Raw genomic sequence first — 24,269 nt, 5'->3', positions numbered from 1 at the left:
GAAAGTCACCTCACCAGTGTAGTCTTGTTTTTGAAATACCTGCTTGACTTTGGTGGGGAAGGAAACCATTCGTATTAGAAATATCACAGGAGACTGGATTTAGGGCTGAATTTAGAGTTGCCATCTAAGTATCTGAGTGGTTTCGGTTATTGGTAGAGGCCTACTTAACGAACTCCCCGTCATGTGCTTATGAAGATAGTTCAACCTCGGAAAGGAAATATGCAATTTATGCAATTTTTTGCAATTTTTTGCAGTATGAATGCATTGTAAAAACAGTGAAAGTGCACGGACCTGAGAGTTAGGAGACTGGGATCCAAGGTCCAATTCCATCACCGGCCTGCTGTGTGGCCTTGGGAAAGTCACTTAACTTCTCTAGTCCTCAGTTTCCTCATCTATAAAATGGGGGTCAGAGATTGGGAGCCCAGTGGGGGACAAGGACTGTATCTGGTCTCAAAACTTTGTTTCTGCCCCAGCGCTGAGCACAGTTAGAGCTTCAAAAATTACATGACTACTACATGACCATAAGGCCAACACACACTTTCTATCAATTTTTGCCATGATCCAGAAAATGGAAGGTCCAACTAGTTCTCTAATGCTAAAACCCACCAATCTTGGGACTAGTCTCCCATAAGGAGATTAAGGGTGTTCATCCCCGCTCCCAGCCCCACAGCACTTATGTACATATCTGTAATTTACTGATTTATATTAATGTCTGTCTTTCCCCCTTTACAGTGCAAGCTCATTGTGGGCAGGGAATGTGTCTGTTTATTGTTGTATTATACTCTCCCACGCGCTTAGTACAGTGCTCTACTCATAGTAAGTGCTCAATAAATACAACTAAATTGATGAATGAAAGGAGCCCACGAAAGCGCTCAACCTCATGAAACCCCCACAGAGGGCTGCAGAGGGAAACCAGATGCCTTCCCCATCTCTTTTATTCTCTGCTTATGCCTTCTTTGACAGAGGATCATCCCCTGAATGATAAGTTATCTCCCCCTCTATAGTGAATGCACCTTGAGGGCAGGGATCATTTTTACCAACTCTTTGGTACTGTACTCTCCCAAACACTTAGTACAGTGCTCTGCACAAAATAAGCCCTTAATAAATACTATTAATTGATTGACTGACTGACAATGATGGGTGCTGGTGCCTACTCCACTCCTGCCCATTAGGTGAGAAGGCGAGCAGTACAGATTCAGGAGCCAGGGTAGCAAATGATCTTCTCCATCTGTACCAGGCAATGTTTCTAGCACTCCCAGACAAGGGGACGTTGATTCAACCTTCCTATGTGAGCAGAAAAGGGGGCTCACTTACATCAGCAAAGATGTTCCTACATGAATCACCACGGCCCAGTGTTCTTTGGGCAGGAGTATTAATAACTTCAGTAATAATAATAATAATGATGGCTTTTTTTAGGTGCTTACTATGTGTCAAGCACTGTTCTAAGCGCTGGGGGGGATACAAGACAATCAGGCTGTCCCACATGGGGGCTCACAATCTTAATCCCCATTTTACAGATGAGGTAACTGAGGCACAGAGAAGTTAAGTGACTTGCCCAAAGTCACAGAGCTGACAAGTGGCGGAGCCGGGATTAGAATCCATGACCTCTGACTCCCAAACCCGGTCTCTTTCCACTGAGCCACACTAAAACCATGCATTCATAACTAACCAAAATGCCGTACACTATGTCTATGGACTGGAATATGGAGGTGATGATGATGAGACAGAATTAATGAAAACAGTTGCAATTCAAATGAAACCACCGATATGACACTGTATAGTCTTTCTTAATTCACATCAAAATATGGATTACTCACTCTATCACGACGGCTTGCTATTTCTGCTTTGATCTGATATGGGTCGTACTTGGTATTGGTTGAAAATCCAGAGAATGCTATAAAGATAGAAAAGATGGAAGACATTTCATTTATTTTACAATGAATTAACTTATTTTTCACTCTTTTCAAGGCAAAAGAAAGGGAATGATCTGGTTTTTCAGATCACCTAAATCAGTCAATTACTAATTATAACAGATCACAGTAACAGATCAGTCATTAGACCTAAACAAGAAAAAGTTTAATTCAGTCTAAGTATTGTGAAAAGGAGACCTGAAAATTCTGGATTGAAACCCAACCAAGTTAACCTGGAATTCAACACGCTATATGCTTTCAAAAGGTACTTCAACCTTTGTATGTATCCACCACTGTTTTTAATAAGCATATAAACATCCCATTAATTAATGTTATTAATATTTTAGTCACTTTACCAATGGATATATATCTCTCTGTATATGTATATCTATCTATAGGTATCTATCTGCATATATATGTAGAGTTATCTAATTCTATATAAGTATAATATAGATTCTAATATATTATATAATGTATATTATATAATATATATAAGTAGAACTATCTAATCAGATAGCAACACAAAAAACAATATAATCTATAAACCTTTCAAATTTTTCAACATTGTAATCACACAGTACTGATCATGCCTGTAGAGAATCAATATTTTGGTTAAAGCAGCCTCAAAATTGTAGTGTAAATGATTTCAAAATGGTTTCATTGTTGGCTTTAAGAAAGGTGTCTGAGGCCCAAGGACATGAATTTTGGAAGTAAGGCAACAAGAAAATTTACAGTGATTCTACTCAAACCAGATACGAGTCAATGGAAACAGTTTGGATACTTTCAAAGAAAAAAATTACCAGAGAAAAATCACAAGATCCATCATACATCATCATATACAATGTCCAATCAATCAGATGTTTTTCCCAGTCAGCCATCTCACAAATGACAATAAACAACAACTGAAAATATTTGGGTTCCTGCCAATAATCTGGATACACTCCAAACTTCACTTTAAAGTGATCTACACACTCAAGCTCTTTAAAGGAAAAAGTCAAAATGAATTTAAAACACTGTTTCTTATACCAGAGTCTCAGTTTTCAGAACTTTCATTTTCAATTTTAGTAAAAAATAAAACACAGTATGAGGAGCTTTTTAGCCCTTTGGCAGGAGGTCCGCAGAAAACTACATAACTATCATCAATGGGAGAAAGTGAGAAAAGAGCTCATTTACCTATGTCAATAAACATTCATCCTCAAAAATTTTTAAGGAAGGGGAACCAGTAAATGCAGATGTGGCATTCCAAAACAAAATTCAATTTTGAAACATAAATTCTCATTTCTGTCCATCAGCTTACTAGATTGTTTCACATAAATTAAAGGATGGTATACCAGAACAATAGATTTCAACGCTGTGGGCACTACACAACACCCCTCCTTGATTATAATCTTGTGGTCTCTTTAACAGCACTTCTTGTTAAAACAATGCTGCTTTGTGGAGACTCTATCCTCCAAGCCCTCTTTTCTCTCAGTCTTGGAGAGAATATGGCCCCTTGAGTAGGTTGTGTCATTTAAATATGTCTGCAGGTTTGCTCAGTTTCTGTCCATCGTTCATAATAATTACAGTACTTAGAATTTCACCATAACTGTCAGAACTGTCAGTATGACTTGCCTTGCTAGCTCCTCCACTAGATTTTGAGCTCCTCGGGGGCAATAACTTTTACTCCCGTTGTTTTCTCTGAAGTACTGAGTACAGCGCCCTGCATGCCTGGAACACAGTCCCTCTTCATATCAACAATTACTCTCCCTACCTTCCAAGCCTTATTGAAGGCACACCTCCTCCAAGAGGCATTCCCTGACTAAGTCCTCCTTTCCTCTGCTCCCACTTCCTTCTGTGCTCCTTGACTTCCTCCCTTAATTCAACCCCCTTCCCAGCCCCACATTTATTTACCTATCTGTAATTTTAGTTATTTACATTATTGGCCGTCTCCCCTTCTAGACCATAAGCACACTGTGAGCAGGGAATGTATCTGTTACATTGTTATACTGTACTCTCCTAAGCATTTAATACAGTGCACAGCACACAGTAAGTGCTCCATAAATACATCTTGACTGACTGACAGGTGTTCAACAAATATGACTAATGAATAAGAGCAAGGCATTAATTATGCTACATTAGCTAGACTTGAAGCTAATATTTTCATTTTGGTCTGGAAAGGTTGAAAAGTGTGAGATTGAAGACTTGCAGTTGGGAATTTTTTTATTTTCCATGAGACTCCATCCTGGCACTTGTCTCTTGATAGGCTTAAGAGACTGCTTAATTGAAAGTCTTTGCTGCTCACTCTCCCTCTCCCTCATCCCTACAACCTTGCCACCAGTTACCCTGGCATCTGGGACTGATCCCCTGATGCCTCTCATGGTAGCACAGGGTTGGGGGATGAAAAACTCAAAAATTCTATCTGTGAACCAAGTGAAAGTGTTAATATTGCAGTCCTAAGGTGATGGTAATTTCCTCAGTATTAGGACTGGTGGGAAGAGGGCTCACCAAATGCTGGTACTACCTGTATGACAATAGTCTGCACAAAGTAAGCACTCAATAAATACCATTAATTGATTGACTGATTGATTTCTACTGGGTTTAGTTGTCACAGTACATGTTGTGTTTGCCCAGTGCGGCTTAAGGCTCCCAAACTGAACTTTCTACTGGAAAGGTATCTTCGAAATACATCTGGTCCACAGATAAGGATAGTCTAGCAAACAAGACACCTTGATAAACAGGAGCAGCTCTGTGCAAGGGAATTGTTGTTAAAAGAACACAGGACCAAACACAATCACGTAGAGTTGGACTGGGGGTAATGCAGCTGAAGAGATCAACTAAGGGTAGATTGTAAGCTCCTTCAAGGTAGAGATTGGGTTCTCCACACAATAGGCACTCAGCAAATAGCACTGATTGCCTAAACCACCTCCCCTGCTGCCCACCCCCCTCGCCCAACACACATACACACCCCCCCCACCCCACCCCCACCCCTCTACCCTGGCAATCTTATAGACAGGACCTCCTGAGGCTCCTACCATTAACTCCAAATATGTTCCCATGAGGTTTTCAGGATTTAGACTTGCCCCTGATTACAGTGGGAAACATAGTCACACAATCATGCCGACATGATCCATTTAGTCTCAGCTTGCTCCAACACGTTTGTGTCAAAGAGAATAAAAAACTGGATGGACGGTCTTTGGCTCTTACACTAACCCAGATAGGCGGGACGAGCTTTTTTGATTTGGAACATATGGAACATAGTCTCACTGGGATGGGCAAATGGCTTTGTGAGGAATGTTGGCTGGGGGAAATGAATGATAAGGTGGAACCCCACCACCACCTTGGCCAGGAATTTAGGGTGTGTCTCAAGTACCACTTTATCTTTGTAGATAAGGTAGACTTTTTCCCCAGCCCTCAAAGACACTTCCGATGCCTAGACACTTGGGAGCATCTCTTAAAATCCAGTCCTGAAAATCTGGATGATTAAATGAATTCCTCAGCCGTCTGGACTATATGTGCTTGCTTGGTTAAATGTCCAGGAGAAGCACTTTGTGTCTGTCTCCCGTGCTAGACTGTAAAGTCCTTGAGGGCAGGGAATCATGGTACTACCTCTACTGTACTCTCCCAAGTGTTAGTACAGTGCTTTGCACAGAGTAAATTCCCAATAAATACAATTACTACTCTCTCTTTCCACAACTGTGGGGGGGGGGGGGGGGGATACACATACAAATATGTGTGTGTGTGCGCGCACACGTATTTTATCACATAGAAAGATAAATATATAAAATAAAACAAACTGCTAGTAAAACTCTTTGAGCTTTACAGCAAGACCTTAGTTTTAATAGGGGATGTGCCTTCTTCCAGCCATAGAAAATGCTGTCGCTAGGTATCTCGTGCAGTGAGGGAGTGTTTGTTGTTTGTAGGAATGATGCTCAGAGCTGCACCCACTTTCCCCTTTCTTCCACTGGGCATCTTCAATCTGTGCATTTTTTTCAAAAAAGACAGATTTTGCTACAGAATGAAATTGGCCCAAGTTTTGGTAACAGTATCTTAGGAAGAATAACATTACACTAGAGATGGTACAGTGATGAGCAGTCAAGACAACCGGGGGTGTAGCACCTTGGATGTAAGAGCAGACTGGCTCAGGCTCAGGATTCTTTTCTTGTATGCTGCTTTAGTGTTCTATGGTTCCAACACTCCTGTCTGCCACTAGTCCTTTCTTCCCCCCCCTCACAATCTTTGATTATGAACCCTACAGGATCATGGAGCAAATCTAATTCCTACTTCTGCACACTTTCCTTCCACTCAGACTGTGTCTCATTCTCCCACATGCTCTATCCTAGCACTTAGTACAGTGTGCTCTGCACCCAGTAAGCTCTTAATAAATACTGTTACTACTACAGTGCTCTGCACACAGCAAATACATAAAATCTATTTCTACTAAAGATGCAAGCTGGGAAGGGATGAACTGCAATCTACAAAATCATGGTGGGTAGGGACAGGGAGAACTTAAAATTATTGTTCACCCAATGTGACAACATTAGGAAAAGAAGGCCCACGTGCAGTGCGGAAGATGACAGGTTCAGAACAAGAAAAGGAAAAACTTCATAATTCATATAGAAGGAAAAGCTTTGTTTCTTCCGTTTCCAAAAGGAATGTGTTATTACAAGAAGTTGTACAGGCCAACGCACCTAGAAGGAGTTGGTTAAAACTGAACCAGAGGTCCCAAGTAAATTATTACCCTGAAAATTAGTGATATTAGATTGTGCATTCGTAATTATGAGGCTGGATTGAAGAAAGGCAAGATAGCCATCAAAGCAAGTGTTTAGACTGTTCAAGGAAAGCAGCTCTGGGCCCCATCCTGAAGAAGAGATGTACTAAGGGTATTAATGACACAGTAATTCCCAAAGGACCAACAACCATAATTTGGTTAAAAAGTTTTCCTATTGGTTCTCACTGACTGGTCCTACTAATTCCATTGTCTGAAACCTGTCCTAAGGCAGGTTGGCCTCCATTTGATCCAGGTCCAGAAGGGCTTGAGTGAGCTCTAATGGAAAGTTTGGGTAAAAGTGAAATTTCAAGTAGTTTAGACTGAACTTGAGAGGATGCAATAAGTCAATAATCACTTGGACTGACTCCTAGATTCCTTTCAAAGCACAATACCTGATACGCTACTAAGAGGGAAGGAAACACATGCCTTCTTATGCCCTGCAACTGTCCCACTAGCACTGACAGACATTACATACAAAACATGCCGGTCAAGTCCAACCCAGAAGGCAATGTGTGAGACTGGGAACAGTGTTTCTGCTTCACAAATCTCAACTACTTCTAGCATCTGGGGGAGTCTCTTGCAGTGGGCACTGGGTATGTTCCAAATTGATTAGTTTCCTCTTAGAGGGCATGAACCACAATAGTGAAGTAATTTAGAACCTATCTTTGACAAAAGACTAACCTAATTACTTAAGGCCACTAGATCACAGCTCGTAAGGCAAGGATCACGCGTACCAACCCTATTGTACTCTCCCAAGTGCTTAGTACAGTGCTCTGCACATTGTAAGCATTCAGTAAACTGCAGTAATTGACTGAAATGAATATAACCAGGCAGAAAACGACCTAAAGTTGTCTGGGATGAGGTAGCAGTTCTTCCTCCTCCCTCAGACTGTGAGTCCCATGTGGGACAGGGGCTTTACCTATCTGTTTATACAATCTACCCCAGTGCTTAACACATAATACACACTTAATACCACAATAATTACCCCTGTTACTAATTATTATAACAAGAGACTACTATTTGAGCTTTGATTTTTCTAGTTAAAAGCAATCCTCCTTGTGCAGCAAGCCTGAATCTCAACCCATCGAAATGATTTGCTTATTTTCAGCAAAATACAACCTGACCAATTGCAACTTTTTGTATTTTTGCAGGTCCCTGGGCTGTCAGCACAGCCCCCCAAGGGACTCTGTAATTTGTTGGCAGGAGTAACTCTGTTGAAGCAACTCATTCTACAAAACATTCCTGTTCCTCTCCCTGTGGAGTCTGGACTCGAGGACGGGGTCGGATAACCAATCCAAAGGGATACGCAGGAGCTCGTTCTGAGAGATTGGTGTTTGTCAGCTAAATGTATTCACAGAGCATTCGCTGTGGCCAGGATATCCTACTGGATATGGCAAAGAGTATAATATAACCCCTGCCTTCTTGCTCAAGGTGTAAAGGGATTCCTTTCTGGGACAGTCTTCCAAATCCAACTCAACTCTCTTAGGAGAGGAACTGGGAGATAGATAACCCTTGGTCCTCCACAGACCTGAAGGGGCCATTCATCCCAGCTTCCCAAGCAGAGAACCCAGTGTGCAAGAATTCCCTGAGGTCCGAATCCCTTGACCTACCAGCTGCACAGGGACATACAAAAACAGGGACTCTGTGGGTCCAGGATGCTACATGGATACTCGGGTGCCTACAACATAGGGAGTTCAAAAATCTCTGAAAGGCCCTAATCCAAGAAGTTTGATTAGCTCCACCACTCTACAACAGCTACTACTAAGCTCCCTTCTGCGTCATCTATACTCAGATCTGAGACCTTCGGTTAGTTGATATTCGCCCCCCCGCCCAAACTTCAACCCCTCAGCTTTTAGGCACATATTTTAAAAATTATATATTATAAATTATAATACACTAGACCATAAGTTCATTGTAGCCAGGAAAGATGTCTACTAACTCAGTTGAACTGTACTTTCCAAAGTGCTTAGTACAGTGCTTTGCACATAGTAAGCGCTCAATAAATACCATTGGCGATGATAATGATTAAAAAAAAAAATCTTTCAGAAAAATGCATTCTGCCATCCAGAGGCATGAAAACTTACAGCTAGCATAAGAACGGCTGTCATCTTCACACATTTTGTGCAACTGCTGGTATTCTTCTTGGGCTAACTCAAAACGTTGTTGCTTAATTTGGTAAATCTCCTTCTTGGCATTCAGGGCCTCCTGGGCTACAATTAAATATTCCTTCAACATCCGTTCCTGCTCTCTCCTCCATTGTTCTCTCGGATCTTCGATTTGGGTAAGCTCTGAAAGAAAAAAGAAATTGAATGGGCATGTGTGGCTTCCTTCCTGGGAATAAATCTTTCAACCATGAAAATTTGCAGCTAACTGAAGAAAAAAAATTATTTTCCGGTTGATATTCAATATTCATGCTTCATGGTTATATATATTAAACAAAATGGTCAAAGATAATATTGGAATATCCAGTTTTCTGTTACACAGTCCTACCCGAGGGAACCAAGACTTGACCATAATGAACATATAAATTATAAAACATTCCAAGACTAACTTTACTTCAAATTAAAAGTAAATCAATCCAGGGCAATAGGGCAGAATATATTAATCATTTTCATATTGGTTCCGTCAGCCTCGCTAAAAATCATCTTCACTGAAGGTTTATCTTTTAGTATCCAAATATACATTAAGCATGTCACTGAATTCAGAGAAGAGACAGTCTTTGCCCTCAGGAAGTTTATATTCTAACCAAGAATAGATAAACCAACAGATGACTATCTTCTATAAATGAGGCTTGTTCATTAGAAGTGCATTACGGAAGGTCTGAATTTTGTGGTGAGACCCAAAGGCTGTGTCTGTGGTGAATGCTGGATTCTGAGAGGTGTGGAGCCTGAAACTCAGAGCTTCTAGCCTCAGGACCTTACTGCTCTTACTGTAATTATCATTGTCCTTTCACTGTTTCATCTTTCCTTATGTCGCCTCTCTCTCCTTACACCCCCTATCATTACTCTTCAGTCATAAGCCCCTTTGAGAGCCAGGGTCCACATCGAGTTCTTTTCCCAATGCTTAGTTAGCACAATTCTTCGTACTAAGGGAGGCCTAGGAAGTGGACAGATATTCCAAGCAGGGGAAATTGAGGAAAAAGTGGAAATCAGAGTGGGCATTGCGGATGGCGGGAAAAAAACGAGGAAAAGAGAAGAGAGTGAGGTGCAGGGAAACAGTGGCCCATAAACCAGTTAAGAAGGGTTGAGCAGGCGACTGGGTGTTTTTCCAGAAGTCTTCCCCATGTCAGAGGGGACGGGAAGCCATTACTAGGTTTTACAGAAGGGGGACGACGAAGTCAAAATAGCACATGGGAAAGATTATTGCAGCAAAACCCTCTTGGATGGATTCTCCAAAGAACACCTAATTTGCTTTGAGAAAATACAGGACCAAATATTACCAACATGGCTAAAACGTTAGGCTCCAAGGACACTGGAAAACTGAAAGGTAAGAGAAATAATTTCATATTTAACAACATTTCAATAACTAGCCAATGTATCAACTTTACATCTTACATTAGATCCAGAAATGAAATCCTTCTCTTCTCTAAAATGTAACGCAAGCATAATACTCATAGTAGAAGTGAATAAAATCAACCTGTATCCCAGCAGTAATCATTTTCAGGCTTTGAAAGAGATCACAGGTAACTTTTTTAAGAGCGGCATTCTGGATTAGATGGATTCATTTTAAAATAAAATGTTTCGACATATTGGTAGCTGGTTGGGATTCAACAAGCCTCGACAAAAGATGAATCTGATTTATCTAAGCTAATGCAAATCACATTTTTACTCACGATTGATATGGTCCATGTAATAAATGCCAATCTGTTGATCATAGACGGTTTCCCACCCAAGAGGAAGCTCATCACCAACACAGTCAGCAAATGTTAATGGCTTTGTAATCCTGCAAGACAACCATGAAAAATAAAGCAGAAGTCATTTCACTGGTCCTCATGATTGTACAATTAGCTAAGGAATTGATGTTTCACAATAAAACACCCACCATTTCATATAAGGATTGACTGTAAAAGCTTTCACGATAAGAGTTCAAGGTCTGATGGAAAAAATCTCCATCCTTTAGACTGCCCTAGCTATGGGAAGTTCAGGATGAAAATTCCATTTAAAATATATGCTGCCAGTCACCCACAAAACAGGTAAAGCAAGCTTCTCCTTCAAGCTGTATATTTAGTGATTTAATTACAATGGCATGCAGTACTGCCAGGTTAATTTCCCCTTATTTTAACAGCCATGAAAACAGAGATGCATTGCTGCTCTCCTATCCAGGTTTTTCAAGTTACTTTTGCTGATTATACTAGCTGCAGTCTATGTAAAAACCTATTTGGAAACTACTGATTCGGGAGATTTTAAATACTACCTACTGTGATTTTAGGAAGGACCTGAAGACAATGGACCAACCTCATCATTTTTTTAAACAGTAGCTGAAGAATTTAAATTCAATGTCAGGGATGGTAATGCTAACCATTAGGATGGAGGCCAAGGAGTGTTCGTTTCCATCACCCCATTCCTCTAAGCCTTCTGTTGTCACTGCTGGATACTGACCCTGAACTGAATATGGATTATTGTTCTAATAGACTAATGACTGTGCTTATGTTTTTAGGACCCCAATTATTTTCTATTATACTCCAACTATGATGAAGATTTTACAGTCAATCGATGGTACTGACTGAGCCCATACTTTGTGTAGAGAGCACTTTACTAAGTGCTTGGGAAAGTATATGACAATAGAGTTGGTAGACATTACACCCACCCCAAAAGAATTTACTCATTTCATTTTTGATAAATATCCCAAATATGTGCTCTCTCATCCCACAAGGAAACTTACGCAGAAAAAATATAATATTAGATCAGTGCTTCAAGAATATCCTTTGGGCCAGTAGGAGTAAAAATTGCCACCTTGGGAAAAACCAAACCCATTTTCTAGTAACCCACGCAACATTCACTTCCTTTAGTGCAGTTCCAGCTACCCACACACTGCGTCTCATCATCTGAGTCACTCACTCTCTCCCTGCATCTCCACCCCATCCAGCCACTCACACGACTCATTCGCCTTCCCAGAGACACACTCCCATTTATTCTGCCATTCTTGAATCTGTGTCTCTGCCCCGGATTCTCTGGTCTGATCTATTAAACTCCACCTCTTCTCTCTCATCTCTTCTTGACAGCGCATGGCACCCGTTTTCACTGAACTGATTAAGAGGGTTACCTGGGGATTTCCTAAAGGGGCTTCCTTTAACCCCTTACCAGTTCAAATCATTGACCATTTAAGAGCTCTAAACCACCCTTTTGCGAAACTGTAACAGAAATCCTCGATTTCTACAGCTTCTTCATTTCAAAATAAATACAAGACATTGTAATTATACCAACCACCTAGTGGCCTACTGGAAAGAGCCCGGGCCTGGAAGTCAGAGGACCTGGGTTCTAGGCCCAGCACTGCCACTTGTCTGCTGTGTGACCTAAGGCAAGTCATTTAACTTCTCTGTGTCTTAGTTCCCTCATGTGCAAAATGGGGATTCTCTACCCATTCTCCCTCCTACTTAGACTGTGAGCCCCATGTGAGACCTAATTATTCTGTATCTGCTCCAATGCTTAATTCAGTGCTTGGCACACAGTAAGCCCTTAACAAATACCATTAATATTATTATAATGCTAATTTGTGGAATTGTGGGAGAATTCTGAGTTCCAGTCAGTCCGAACTCCTGCTTATTGGCCATTCCTCTTATTCTGGGGTTGGCCCTTTGACCAGAGAGGGCAAAGGATGGACTGTCTGTATGCCAGTGGGGGCAACTGGGCAGTTATCCAAAGGAAGTCCAAGCACAGAGGGAAGAAAGAAGCAGGATAGCAGAAGACTGTGGGGTGCTGGGAGGAGGAGAGAGAGAAGGAAGTGCTCCGGGAGGGTGCCCGGAAAGGGCTGGGGTGGGAATTGACCGGGGTGAATGGGGGGGGGGGGGGGAATAAAGACCCAGGCAGAGCTAGAGGGAAAATGGGGCACCCTGGCTGGGGGCAGAACGGGAGAACAGCAGATATCATGAAGTAATGAAGAAGGAAGAGAGAGGGGAGGAATGAGAAGATTTGAACAACCTGGAAAAAAGATGGAAAAAAAATCAAAAGAATCAGTCAGAGGGGAAAAAACAACTGATAGGGGACCCATGGAAGAAGACTTAGGGAAAGGCCGACAGAAGACTGCATTTCTATTTTTAAAAAACACCCTTTTTCTCCAATATTTCAGTGGGAATCATCGTACTACTCATGCTAAATTCATGTGCACAAATATTCAATCTGTATTCTAGACAATGAAGTACCTAAGCCCCCCTCACCCCATTTATGCAAAGGTGGTACTTGGAATGAACCTCAATAACAGTATTGAGAATAACCAAGTTTGTTTTCTCAGTAGCTACTCCAAATCCTTGTGGAATAAGACTTTCACTGATTATTTCTTTTGCAGAATTTGTATTAACTCTAATTTACAAAATTGCAAAACTGCCAAAATGAAACATTGTAGCACACAAGCAAGGGACTTATTACTTCTTCAATGAAGAAACCGCTGTGGTGAAGATATTAAAGGAACATTCATAACCTGATTGAAGTTGAAATATTATTAACATTAACAATAGCTAACACTTGCCATGTTTTTACTCTAGAAACTCAAAGCATTCCACTTCACGTGATCTCATTAATCTTTGATCTGACACTAAAAGCAGCTTCTGTACCATACTTAGATGTTGAGATAAAAAAAAGCAATCAAGGCCTCTAGGCCTACATAAGTAAGCCACTTTACTACAAGCTTTTCAAAAGACCAGTATTGCCATCAATTGTATTTACTGAGTGCTTACTATGTGCAAAGCACTGTACTCAGCATTTGGGTGAGTACAGAAATTTTCTTTGACATGATCCTCGACCTCGAGAAATGTACAATCTAGATGGGGAAAGACACAACAATAAATTACAAACTAAAATAAATTCCATAAAAGAAGGTTGAAGAGACCAGTGGTTGAGATGGATCTCATAATCAACAGTTTCTGTAGCTTGAGGATATTGCCACATACCTGAAAAGAAAGCTATTCATTTGCTGACCTGAGGAACTATGCTGCTGAACTGCTACCAAGCTGATCCAAGTTATCATATCATGTCTTCATTACTGCATCAGCCTCCTCACTGTCCTTCCGGCCTCCTGCCTCTCTTATTCCAGTCCTTACTTCACTCTGCTGCCTGGATTATTTTTCTAAAAAGCGTTCAGTTCACATCTCCCCGTTCCTCAAAAACCTCGAAAGGTGACCCATCAACCTCTCTTTATCAAACAAAAACACCTTACCATCCATCGACTTAAGAGGTTGGTGCCCACTTAAGAGTCTATGAAACCCCCAAAATGAAGTCAACTAAGCCTTCACAAAGTCACTGCTTGGAGCATATCTTAGATAGCCTGCCATGGGTCAAAATCAACAAGTCCATCCCAGTCACCAGAAATGTGAATTCCTCCACTGAGGCCTGACCCTGACCTCGCAGCTACAGAGCAGAGGGCAGAGGGGTGGAGGGGTAGGGTACCGAGAGAAGTGCCATTCCTAGATTTTTTTCTCTTGGAACATAACTTCTTCACAAGTGCACAGGAACTTTCCATGTCGGAGAGATTCTTTAGCTATACCCAGAGACACTAAGTCAACAGTGAACACCCCCAGTGCAGACAAGGCCAAAAATCAGTGTTGGCTGTGCCATGATTCCATGCTCTGGGCTAAGAGAGTCCATTAGCTAAGCTAAACCAGACGGGGCAAGATACGGTGACTTAATGAAAAGAGCCCAGGATGGGAGTCAGGAGGCCCAGGTTCTAACCCGGGCTCTGTGACTTGCCTGCCATGTGATCGTATGCAAGTCACTTTTGCTTCTCTGTGCCTCCAATTTCTCATTTTTAAACTGGGGATAAGAGAGCTATTCTCCCTCCCACTTAGACTGTGAGCCTTTTGTGGGACAGGAACTCTGTCTGATCTGATCATTATTATTATTATACTTCTTAGGTTCTTACTATGTGCCCGTCAGGTTGGACATAAACATGCCTCTCATGGGGCTCACAATCTAAGTAGAGGGGACTAGGATTTAATCTCCATTTTTACAGATGTGGTAACTGAGGCACAGAGAAGTTAAGTGATTTGCCCAAGGTCACACAGGCAAATGGCAAAACCGGAATTAGAACTCGGGTCCCCTGAAACCCAGGCTCAGGTCCTCTCCATTCGGCCACACTGCTTCCTATATGATGAGAAAGTCCTGCAGACCAAGCAAACCAGTGGCAGTACCATGATGAGAACCCAGGTCCTCTGACTCTAAGGCCTGTGCTCTTTCCTTTAATACACATTGCTTCTGATTGTCCTATATCTGATCAAGCACGTAGCAGAGTGCTTGGAACCGAGTAACTGTTGAATATAAATCAATATCATCGATATTATTAATACTACTAAATACTAATACCCCTCCTCTGCTGCCCTCCTACAAATCCCTACATGATCACATTTCAGGAAAGTCACATGCTCCCAGCTCTGGCATGCTGAGCAAACACCCTTCCTGTTCCATCCCAGACTCCTTGGACACCTGCCACTTTGGTCAGTATGTACAAAATCGGGAGGCTTAGGTCTCAGATCAGAAGGCTGGGTGGGGACTGATAGATGCCCCAAATGGGAGAGGAAAACTGCTGACGCTCTAAATCAGAGGTTTAAAGCAAGGGCGCCGACACCTTGGGGCACGGCAATGGATCATGAGCTGGTGGGCTATTTCGGCAACGGCAGAGGCTTTGCTGCTACTAAGCTGCTTCTGGCTGAGCAAAGATTCAGGACTCTCCCCGACTTCCAAGCCTTACTGAAGGCCCATCTCTTCCAAGAGGCCTTCCGTGACTAAGCCCTCCTTTCTTCTTCTCCCACTCCCTTCTGTGTCACCCTGACTTGCTCCCTTTATTCAGTTCCCCTCCAAACCCCACAGCACTTATGTCCATATCTGTAATTTATTTATTCATTTATAGTAATGTCTGGCTCCCCCACTAGACTGAAACCTCATGGTGGGCAGGGAATGTGACTACTGTTGTAATGTACTCTCCCAAGTGTTTAGTACAGTGCTTTGCACACAGTAAAGGCTCAATCCACACAAATGATTGACTGAATGAATGAACGGAACCCAATCGGAAGCAGAGTGTAGCAGCAGCCAGAGCTAGTGGAAAGAGAAGCTATTCTTTCTGCTGATACTGTCACTGCCACCACGTGCCTTGGCCAGGGACACTGCCAAAAGTGGTTTTAATTTACCAAAGTATCTGTTTCCCCTGTTCGATTCTAAGATACGGGAGGGCCAGGATAATGTCTACTTATTCCACTGTAACTCTCCCAAGCAGCTAATACAGTGCTCTACAGTCAGCAAGTGCTCAATAAATGCCAACTGAGATTATGTTGTCTGGAACTCTCCCAAACGCTCAGTACAGAGCTCTGCACACAGTAAGTGCTCAATAAATATATTTGAATGGATGAATGCAGCCCTATTACAATGAACTCCCATCAGGAGTAATTGCTCTTCTCACCTAATCCAGCTTCCCGTGTTCTATGGCCCCTGCTCTGCTCCGTATATCTCTGTATGCACTCCTCTGTAGGTCTGGTGGTAGGTGGGTGAGGAATAATTGGATGGGGGGGGGGGGGGACGACGATTGATGGAAGGTGGAGAAGAGTGGGAGGGTTCAAGTGAACTATAAAAACCTCACTTCTTCTAACAAGCCTCCCTCAACCAATTATCAGCACACCTTCAGTCTCCTCTCTGCACTTACAAATTGATTTATGCCCATCCTCAGCTCCTGTGTATGTATTTATTCCATTTCCACTGCTTGAAAATTTGTCTATATCCGTCACCCCCATTGGAGTGAGAGCCTCTAGGAGGCAGGGATCAGGTTTTATGGTTGTCAGAGTTTCAACTGCTTAGTACAGTGCACTGTATTCAGTGGGTGTCCGATAAAACCATTACTACTACTTTGACCACAGGGGTAGTAGAGTTTCTAGAGAATCAAACACCCCCTGCTCTAAATTATTTTGTGAGCCCTTCATTTGTCATAGGACACAAAACAGAATTAGAATCTAATATTAACAAATGTAGAGGGACCTCTCATGGTAAGACCTAAGGACTTGGATATTTTACCTCCCCAAAAAAGTTCCTCGTGCTTTATACACATTGTTGTCCTTCATATTCAAAGACAACTCCACGAACAGCGCAGAGTGCAACTGAATGGGTCAATGCAGGACTTACTGTCCCAGCAATAATGGACACACAACACAGGGTGCCCCTTGTTATCCTGTTGTACTTAATGTGTGCTGCGACTGGCTCTGTTTTCTCCCTTGCCTCCTTGCCTCTTTCCAAAGGAAGCTTTTGTTCAAAGACAACTACTCCCTTCTAGATGGCAGTGGGTGTTTCACAGGTCTTGTGACCAAGGCACAGGAGAGAGTGGTGATCCAAGACCTTTAGCCCTAAATCACATTATGCAGAGCATTATGTAAATGAGATTGACCCATTCTTTGCTTGCTGTAATCAGATACTCTGGAGATTAAAAAAAAAAAGCACCCTTTTCAGAGTCTGAGGGATTCATGGAACTTTCTTCCTACACTGCAAGAGTAACTGGAGAGAACGCAAGTTCTATCAGCATTGAAAGAATGTGCTGAGAGCACATATGTGGCGTCCATCCCACGGTGCCCCTTCTCGGCCTTACAATACTTCACTGGCCCATTTGATGCCACCAGCCTTACTGTACTCCCCACACTTTGGGTTGCTTTCTGTTTTAGCAGCTTTACAGTGTTGTACTTAATGTAGCTGAATAAGACCTACTAAATATTTTAATAAAAAGAATACACAAGAAGAGAAGCAGCATAGTCTATTGGAAATGAGCACGGGACTGGAAGTCAAGAGACCTGGGTTCTAATCCCAGTTTAGTCATTTGCCTGTTTTGTGACTCTGGGCAAGCCAATTAACTTGGGGAATGGGGAATACCTGCACTCCCTACCCCTTTGGACTGGGAATCCCACGTGGGACAGGGACCACGTCTGATTTACCTGCACTGTTTCTATCCCAGCATTAAGCACAATGCTCGGCATAAGCTGCATTACTACTATTACTACTAACAGCAATATAACGAAAAAGTTGGTCACAGTGATATCACACAGTTTACCTCCTAGCCAATTAAATCAACGGTTTCCACAACAAGAAGTTCTTCAAGAACTCACCTAGGGCATTATAGCAGAGGTGGGCACCTATACTTAGCTTTCTGCATAAAGCTATATTTTAACCAAGAAAAATGGGAGCCAGGGAGAACTTGAGTCGAATAAAACCTAATTCAAATGACTTAATATTTCATCGGAAGACACTTTACTACATGTCCCTTCATTGGCTTTAGCAGCCTTATAGCTGCAGAGACTGAGGAAATTGATGCTTCTGCCTCACTGAAAATATTGAACTGTAAACAAATATATGGTTATTGACATAAGCCTAGAGATGCAACATGTTTATAATTAGCCAGGCTAACCTAGACATTAGTATTGGCTCCTAAACTGCCATACAAATAAGAGACTTTTCTCTTTGATTCCTGGCAATTATGGCAGACTTACTTTAGGCAAAGTCCCATCTGCTTTTAACCTCCCAAAATTATTTGAGGGGAAAAAAGGCTGGGCAGAATATGCTTTTCCATTGAAAAAAATTAGGCAATCCATTACTGTTATAAGTACTACATGCTTCTTAGGCCAAATATGTGAGAACTGTGGTCATTAACTCCCAATTAAGGGGAAAACACCCTTTTTCCTCAGTCATCTGAATTATTTCAGACAAAAACATCTTTTAATCTGTTTTACTGAAATAACTATCTGTGAGCTGGGAATTATTCAAACAAATTGCTTCGAATCCCTATTTCATCTGTGGACTGGCTTTTAAATACCCAGAATGTGAACTATTTAAAACCGTCAGAGAGAAGAAATAGCATAAATTCTAACATTCAATTCTTTGGGGATGAATTTAGAGTTTAATGTATACATCCACAAAGAACTGCCTTTAGATAACTACTTAGTAACTAAAATTGAAATCACAAAACAGTCACCTGGAACCACATGTGGTTGTCCCATTTTATCTTTCCCTAGTTCCCTGACCCTCAAAATAAATCAGGATGTTGGTTGGAATTAAATGTGCTCTAAAACCACCACACCTCCTTTCAGCTTCTAATTTGTTACCCTACTATAAACTGGGAGAGGCCTCTTTTGTTTCCTGTTTCTCCATAGGAAGCCAGAAAGATGTTCTCATTCCTTGCAATGCCTTGTTCGAAGAGCATCAAAATAAGAGTCTAGGCAAAGCCAAAGTGACAAAACATGAATGCCAGATTTACTTTTTACTTGGGTTAACCCAAAATACCTGAGAGCCTGAATGGAAAATGCCTTCTGATAAATCCCTACCATCTGCCACCATGCACAACCATTAATACAATCTGCATCACTCAATGGTAATTTAATTAGCACTCACTGTGTGCAGAGCATTGAACTAAGTGCTGGGGAGAGGTACAATAAAACAGAAGCTGTAGCTTCCCTCTAGGGGGTAAAATGAATCTTGCAGTATATGCTGACTTAACACTTGCCTATACAACTCCCAGTTTAAGCTAAGTGCTCCTTGTTTCTCAATTTAATGGAATAGAGGTGGACTCCACTATTCGGCCAGGCTGCGTATCTCAAAAAAGGTGGCAGCATCTGGTAACTCTTCCCCATAGGTTTACATTCAGTTAGTTAGGTTTCCTTACCGAACTGGCCCCTGCAGGAAATGGGCAAGTAACAACTATGTTTTAAATCTCTCCTCATCCCACAAGCCCTGGCCCTAGCAGTTGACACTTTCCTACTCTAGTCATGGTTTCCTTTTCTTTCTTCTTGCACCTCAGCCACAGGAAAGAGCAAATAAAAAGTCCCCATCCCAACCCCCACCCCCAAACCAGCAGGTCTTCGTGCAGAGATGGAATACAAAGGCAGGGCTAGATAACTGACACAAGAAAACCAAAGGCCACCTGTCCATCAATCAATAGTATCTACTGAGTGTTTTCTGTGTGCAGAGCACTGTACTAAGTTCTCTGGCATTTGGCTGCTGGTTGACCTTGGGCCTTCATTCACCTTTCTATTTTCTACCTTCATTCATTCATATTTATTGAGCGCTTTCTGTGTGTACAGCACTGTATTAAGTGCTTAGGAGAGTGCAAAATAACAATGAACAGAATCCCTGCCCACAGCGAGCTTACAGTCTAGAGCTTCCCACTCGGGAAAATGGAGATAAAATACCTATTCTCCTTCTCTTCTTACTCTACAAGCCCAATGTGGGACTGAGACTGTGCCTGATCTGATTGTATTCTATCTTCCCTAGGGCTTAGCACAAAATAAGCACTTCTGACCCCAGTCCAAAGAGAGTTTATGATCTAGCCAGGTAGACAGACACTACAGGAGAAGTGGCCACAAGCTCATAATAGGTAATAAGGCATATGATAAGATGTATTCAAGGGCTTTGAGAGGTGAAGGCTAGTTAAATGCTTAAAGGGTCACAGAAGCATCAAGGCGGCAGTGGGGAAGATAGCAGCAGAGGAGACAAGAAATCAATTAGGGAAGGTTTCCTGGGGGAGATGGAATTTCCAAAGGGCCTTGACCGTGAGAAAAGTGGTGGTCCGTCACATTTGAAGGGGGAAGGAATGGACAGGAGGTCAGCAGCAGGAGAGGTGACAAAAGGGCATAGTGAGTGGGTGAGCTTCAGAGGAACAAGGTGCACAAGCTGAGGTGTAGTAGAAGACATCAGTGCCAGGTGAACAGGGACTGTGCATGGTCTGATTACTGTGTATTTTCCCCAGTGTTTAGCACAGTGCTTGGCACATAATCCCTAATAAATAATACTATAATTTTCATTACTATTATTGTTGTTGTTATTATAGATAGGAGCTGATTGATCATCTTAATGCCAATGGTGAGGAGTTGGCTTCAGAGACCTTTCACTCTTGTTTGTGAAACTCTCACCGCCAGCACTGTATTGAAGCCAAAGGGGAGTCTGGCCAAAGCAGATAAAGATCACAAAAGGAATCTTATACTAGGAAAATCTTTTTCCAGAAAAGTTATCTCTTGCAGGCCTAGCCAGTGAATACCCAATAAATATTGGCTGACTCTTTAGCTACTGAACCCCTTGGAATTATTAAGTATATCAGCAGAAAATACATATAGGACTCAAAAATTGGAGTGGGAAGCAGCTTGGCCCTGTGGAAAGAGCACAGGCCCGTGAGTCAGAGGACCTGGGTTCTAATTCCAACTCTACCACTTGTCTCCTGTGTGACACTGGGCAAGTCATTTGATTTCTCTATGCCTCAGTTACATCATCTGTAAAATGACTAAGGCTGTGCACCCCATGTGGGACAAGGACTGTGTTTCCAACTATCTTATATCTACCCCAGCACACAATACAGTGCCAGGCACATAGTAAGCACTTAAAAAATTCCACTAAAACAAAAAGATTCCCCCTAAAAGGAAAAATGTTTAAAAACAAAAAAGGGAAGAACATAAATGGTTCATTCCCCAAGTGAATTCATCATCCAACTGTATTTACCAAGATCTTTATCAATTCTCTCCTACAGTAGAAAGGCAATCCTTTGGGACTATAATGGAGGCTACACTACAACTGGCCGGTCTCTAAGCTTCCCCACACACACACACACATAGAGATATAGAGCTTGGCTGATCTGAGCACCTCCCTTCTTTTTTAAGCATCAAGTCCTATTTTCCCATTCCAGGGACGGGACAGGTCTAGATGTGACTTGGGCTCAGGGGATGGGTGAGTTCTGAAGAGAAGCAAACAGGTTTTGGAAGGCACTTCCTGTTACAGTAAGAGAGAGGTATTTAAAGACCTCTTCTTATTCAGTAAGTATTTTTTGAACACTTACTCAGGGTAGCTCACTGTACCAAGTGTTTGGGGGAGCAAAGGAGAATAAAGAGACCCATCCCTGCCCTCAAAAGAGTTCACAATCTAGCAGGGGAAGGGAGACACCAAAACATATTACGGTTAGGGGAAGCAACCAGGCATAAAGCTATGTACATAAATGCTTTGAGGTTTGGGGTTGGGGTGAATAGCTAAGGGCCTAAAGGCTAGACACTCAAGGGAATAAGACTGTAAGCTCCAACTGTTATACGGTACTCTCAACCACTTAGTTCAGTGCTCTGCACACGCTAAGAGCTCAATAAATACCTTGGATTGACTGATATGCAGTAAGGAGGTAACTGTATTTTAGCCATTACGAGCAATATAATTTCCAGTTCTACCCATCAGACATCTGGCCTGGCAGAGGGATGCAAAAACTGTAGCATGCTGTAGTGGGAGAGTATGGCAGGAAATGCAGCCAGAGAATAGGCTTTTGGGAACTTCAGACATGAGCCCCTGCTGGACTTCTGCCTCCAGGCCCCTTAGAGATGGTATCTATTAAGTACATACTATGTGCCAATCACTGAGGCAATAGAAAATAATTAGGTTGGGCATAGTTCCTGTCTCACACTGTGCTCACAGTCTAAGAAGAAGGGAGAACAACTATTTAATCTCCATTCTGCAACTGAGGAAACAGACTCGGAGATGCTGTGACTCAACCAAGGTCACCCAGCGGAAAACAGACAACGGACCTCAGACTCCTTACCATTGGCTTGAAAGCACTCAATCAGCTCTCCCGCTCCTAGCCCTTCCTCACTGATTTCCTACTACAACTCCACCCACACACCAACACCAACACCTCCAACACCAACTTTATCACCGTCGCTTGATTTTGTCCTTCTCGGAGCAGATCCCTTGTCCAGGTCTTCCTCTGGCCTGGAACTCTCCCCGCTTCACAGGCGACAGACTGCTACACTCCACACCGTCATAAGCCCTACTAAAATCGCATCTCCTCCAAGAGGCCTTTGCCGACCGAGTCCCCACTTCCCAGACTAAGGCCTCCTTTCTGCATCCCAGACTAAGGCCTCCTTTCTGCACCGCCTATGCATTTGGAGCTGATCCCCTTAAGCACTTTAATATTCACCCCTTACCCAGCCTCCTATGTACACATCCCTCTGTAATTCATGTCAACATTGGTCTCCAGTTGTAGTCTCTATGCTTCCTGTGGGCAGGGATTGTTTACACCTACTCTATTGTACTGTCTTCTCCCAAGCACTCAGTACAGTGTTCTGCAAATATGAAGCATGCAATAAATTCATTCATTCATTCAATAGCATTTATTGAGCGCTTACTATGTGCAGTGCACTGTACTAAGCGCTTGGAATGTACAAGTCGCTAACAGGGAGGTTTGAAGGGAAGACAATCTTGGTAGCAAAAACCCAGAGTACTTCTCTCATTGTCCAACTCCTATCCCAAAAGACCATTAACATCACAGTAATTTTTCAAACCATCGGTATTTACTGAGCTCTTATTGTGTGCCGAGTTAAGCCACCCAAATGCCCTGCTCAGTGTGTGGGAATTTGAGACAGACACGAAGGAAGCTGAAATGAACAAATTCATATGCTGGAGCAGAACAAATGATCTAAATGGACAGCTCTTTCAAAAGACTCAAATCAATCCATTAATGGCATTTATCAGGCCTGTACCTACTGCAGAACCCTTGCAAGAGAGCAACAAAAGCCAGACACCTATTCCCTGCCCTCAGAGATCTTATAATCAAATGGGAGAGACAGAGCTAAATGATCTGCAAATAGATAATAATAATAATGTTGGTATTTGTTAAGCGCTTACTATGTGCCGAGCACTGTTCTAAGCGCTGGGGTAGACATAGGGGAATCAGGTTGTCCCACGTGGGGCTCACAGTCTTAATCCCCATTTTACAGATGAGGGAACTGAGGCGCAGAGAAGTGAAGTGACTTGCCCACAGTCACACAGCCGACAAGTGGCAGAGCTGGGATTCGAACTCATGAACCCTGACTCCAAAGCCCGTGCTCTTTCCACTGAGCCAAGCTGCTTCTCCAAATAGATGGAGTAACAGGCAGAATGCCTACAAAATGGGATATCACACGATTAAAATTAATGGTGAAAGATGGAGGCAAAGTACTGCGCTAGAGTCCGTAGAACTCTGAACCAAAGGAGATGGTGGAGTGGGAAGAGGGGGATGTTGAGGGATGAGTCAGGAGATAGCTGATTTATCTGTGGCAATATGACATAATGTCGGAGAGGAGTTAGGAGGGAAAGGGGGTGGGGCCAACGGACTCAGGTATATTTTGAGAGAATGCATGAGCTTCTCTAGAAGAGACCACGAGGGAAGAGAGAGAGACGAGGTAGCACAGTGGGGGGAAGGAAATGGAAAAGGGTGTTTAACAGAAAGGGATTTCAACTGCATTGCTGACACCTAAATTTCAAATATCAATGTTGTTATTTGCATTTCATTAGGCTTATGAGACATTATAGGGAGGGAAAAAATTGACATACCAGAGATTCATAAATGGATTTTTATTGATTTTGCTTTAGTATGCCATTTACAGAGAATTTTGTTTAGAGCACTTTTTAGCCACATTCCAATCCTCAAAAAGCACAATG

The 24,269-nt window shown here is 42.3% G+C and overlaps 1 protein-coding gene across 1 annotated transcript in view; it reads right to left on the bottom strand.

Moving 5' to 3' along the window:
* The window catches only part of WWC3 (WWC family member 3), a 124,565-nt gene that overhangs the window by 67,107 nt on the left and 33,189 nt on the right, over positions 1–24,269 (bottom strand). Inside the window, exons 2-4 of the mRNA XM_029079815.2 lie at positions 10,490–10,599; positions 8,742–8,945; positions 1,818–1,894 (exon numbers count right to left, since the gene is read on the bottom strand). Coding sequence (XP_028935648.1) covers positions 1,818–1,894; positions 8,742–8,945; positions 10,490–10,505 — 297 coding nt within the window. The 5' untranslated portion in view covers positions 10,506–10,599. The remainder of the gene's footprint in view (positions 1–1,817; positions 1,895–8,741; positions 8,946–10,489; positions 10,600–24,269) is intronic.

The sequence above is a fragment of the Ornithorhynchus anatinus genome, chromosome 15 (genome assembly GCF_004115215.2).
Source record: "Ornithorhynchus anatinus isolate Pmale09 chromosome 15, mOrnAna1.pri.v4, whole genome shotgun sequence".
Classification (NCBI taxonomy): Eukaryota; Metazoa; Chordata; class Mammalia; order Monotremata; family Ornithorhynchidae; genus Ornithorhynchus; species Ornithorhynchus anatinus.
This window is presented reverse-complemented; position numbering and strand designations above follow the sequence as displayed.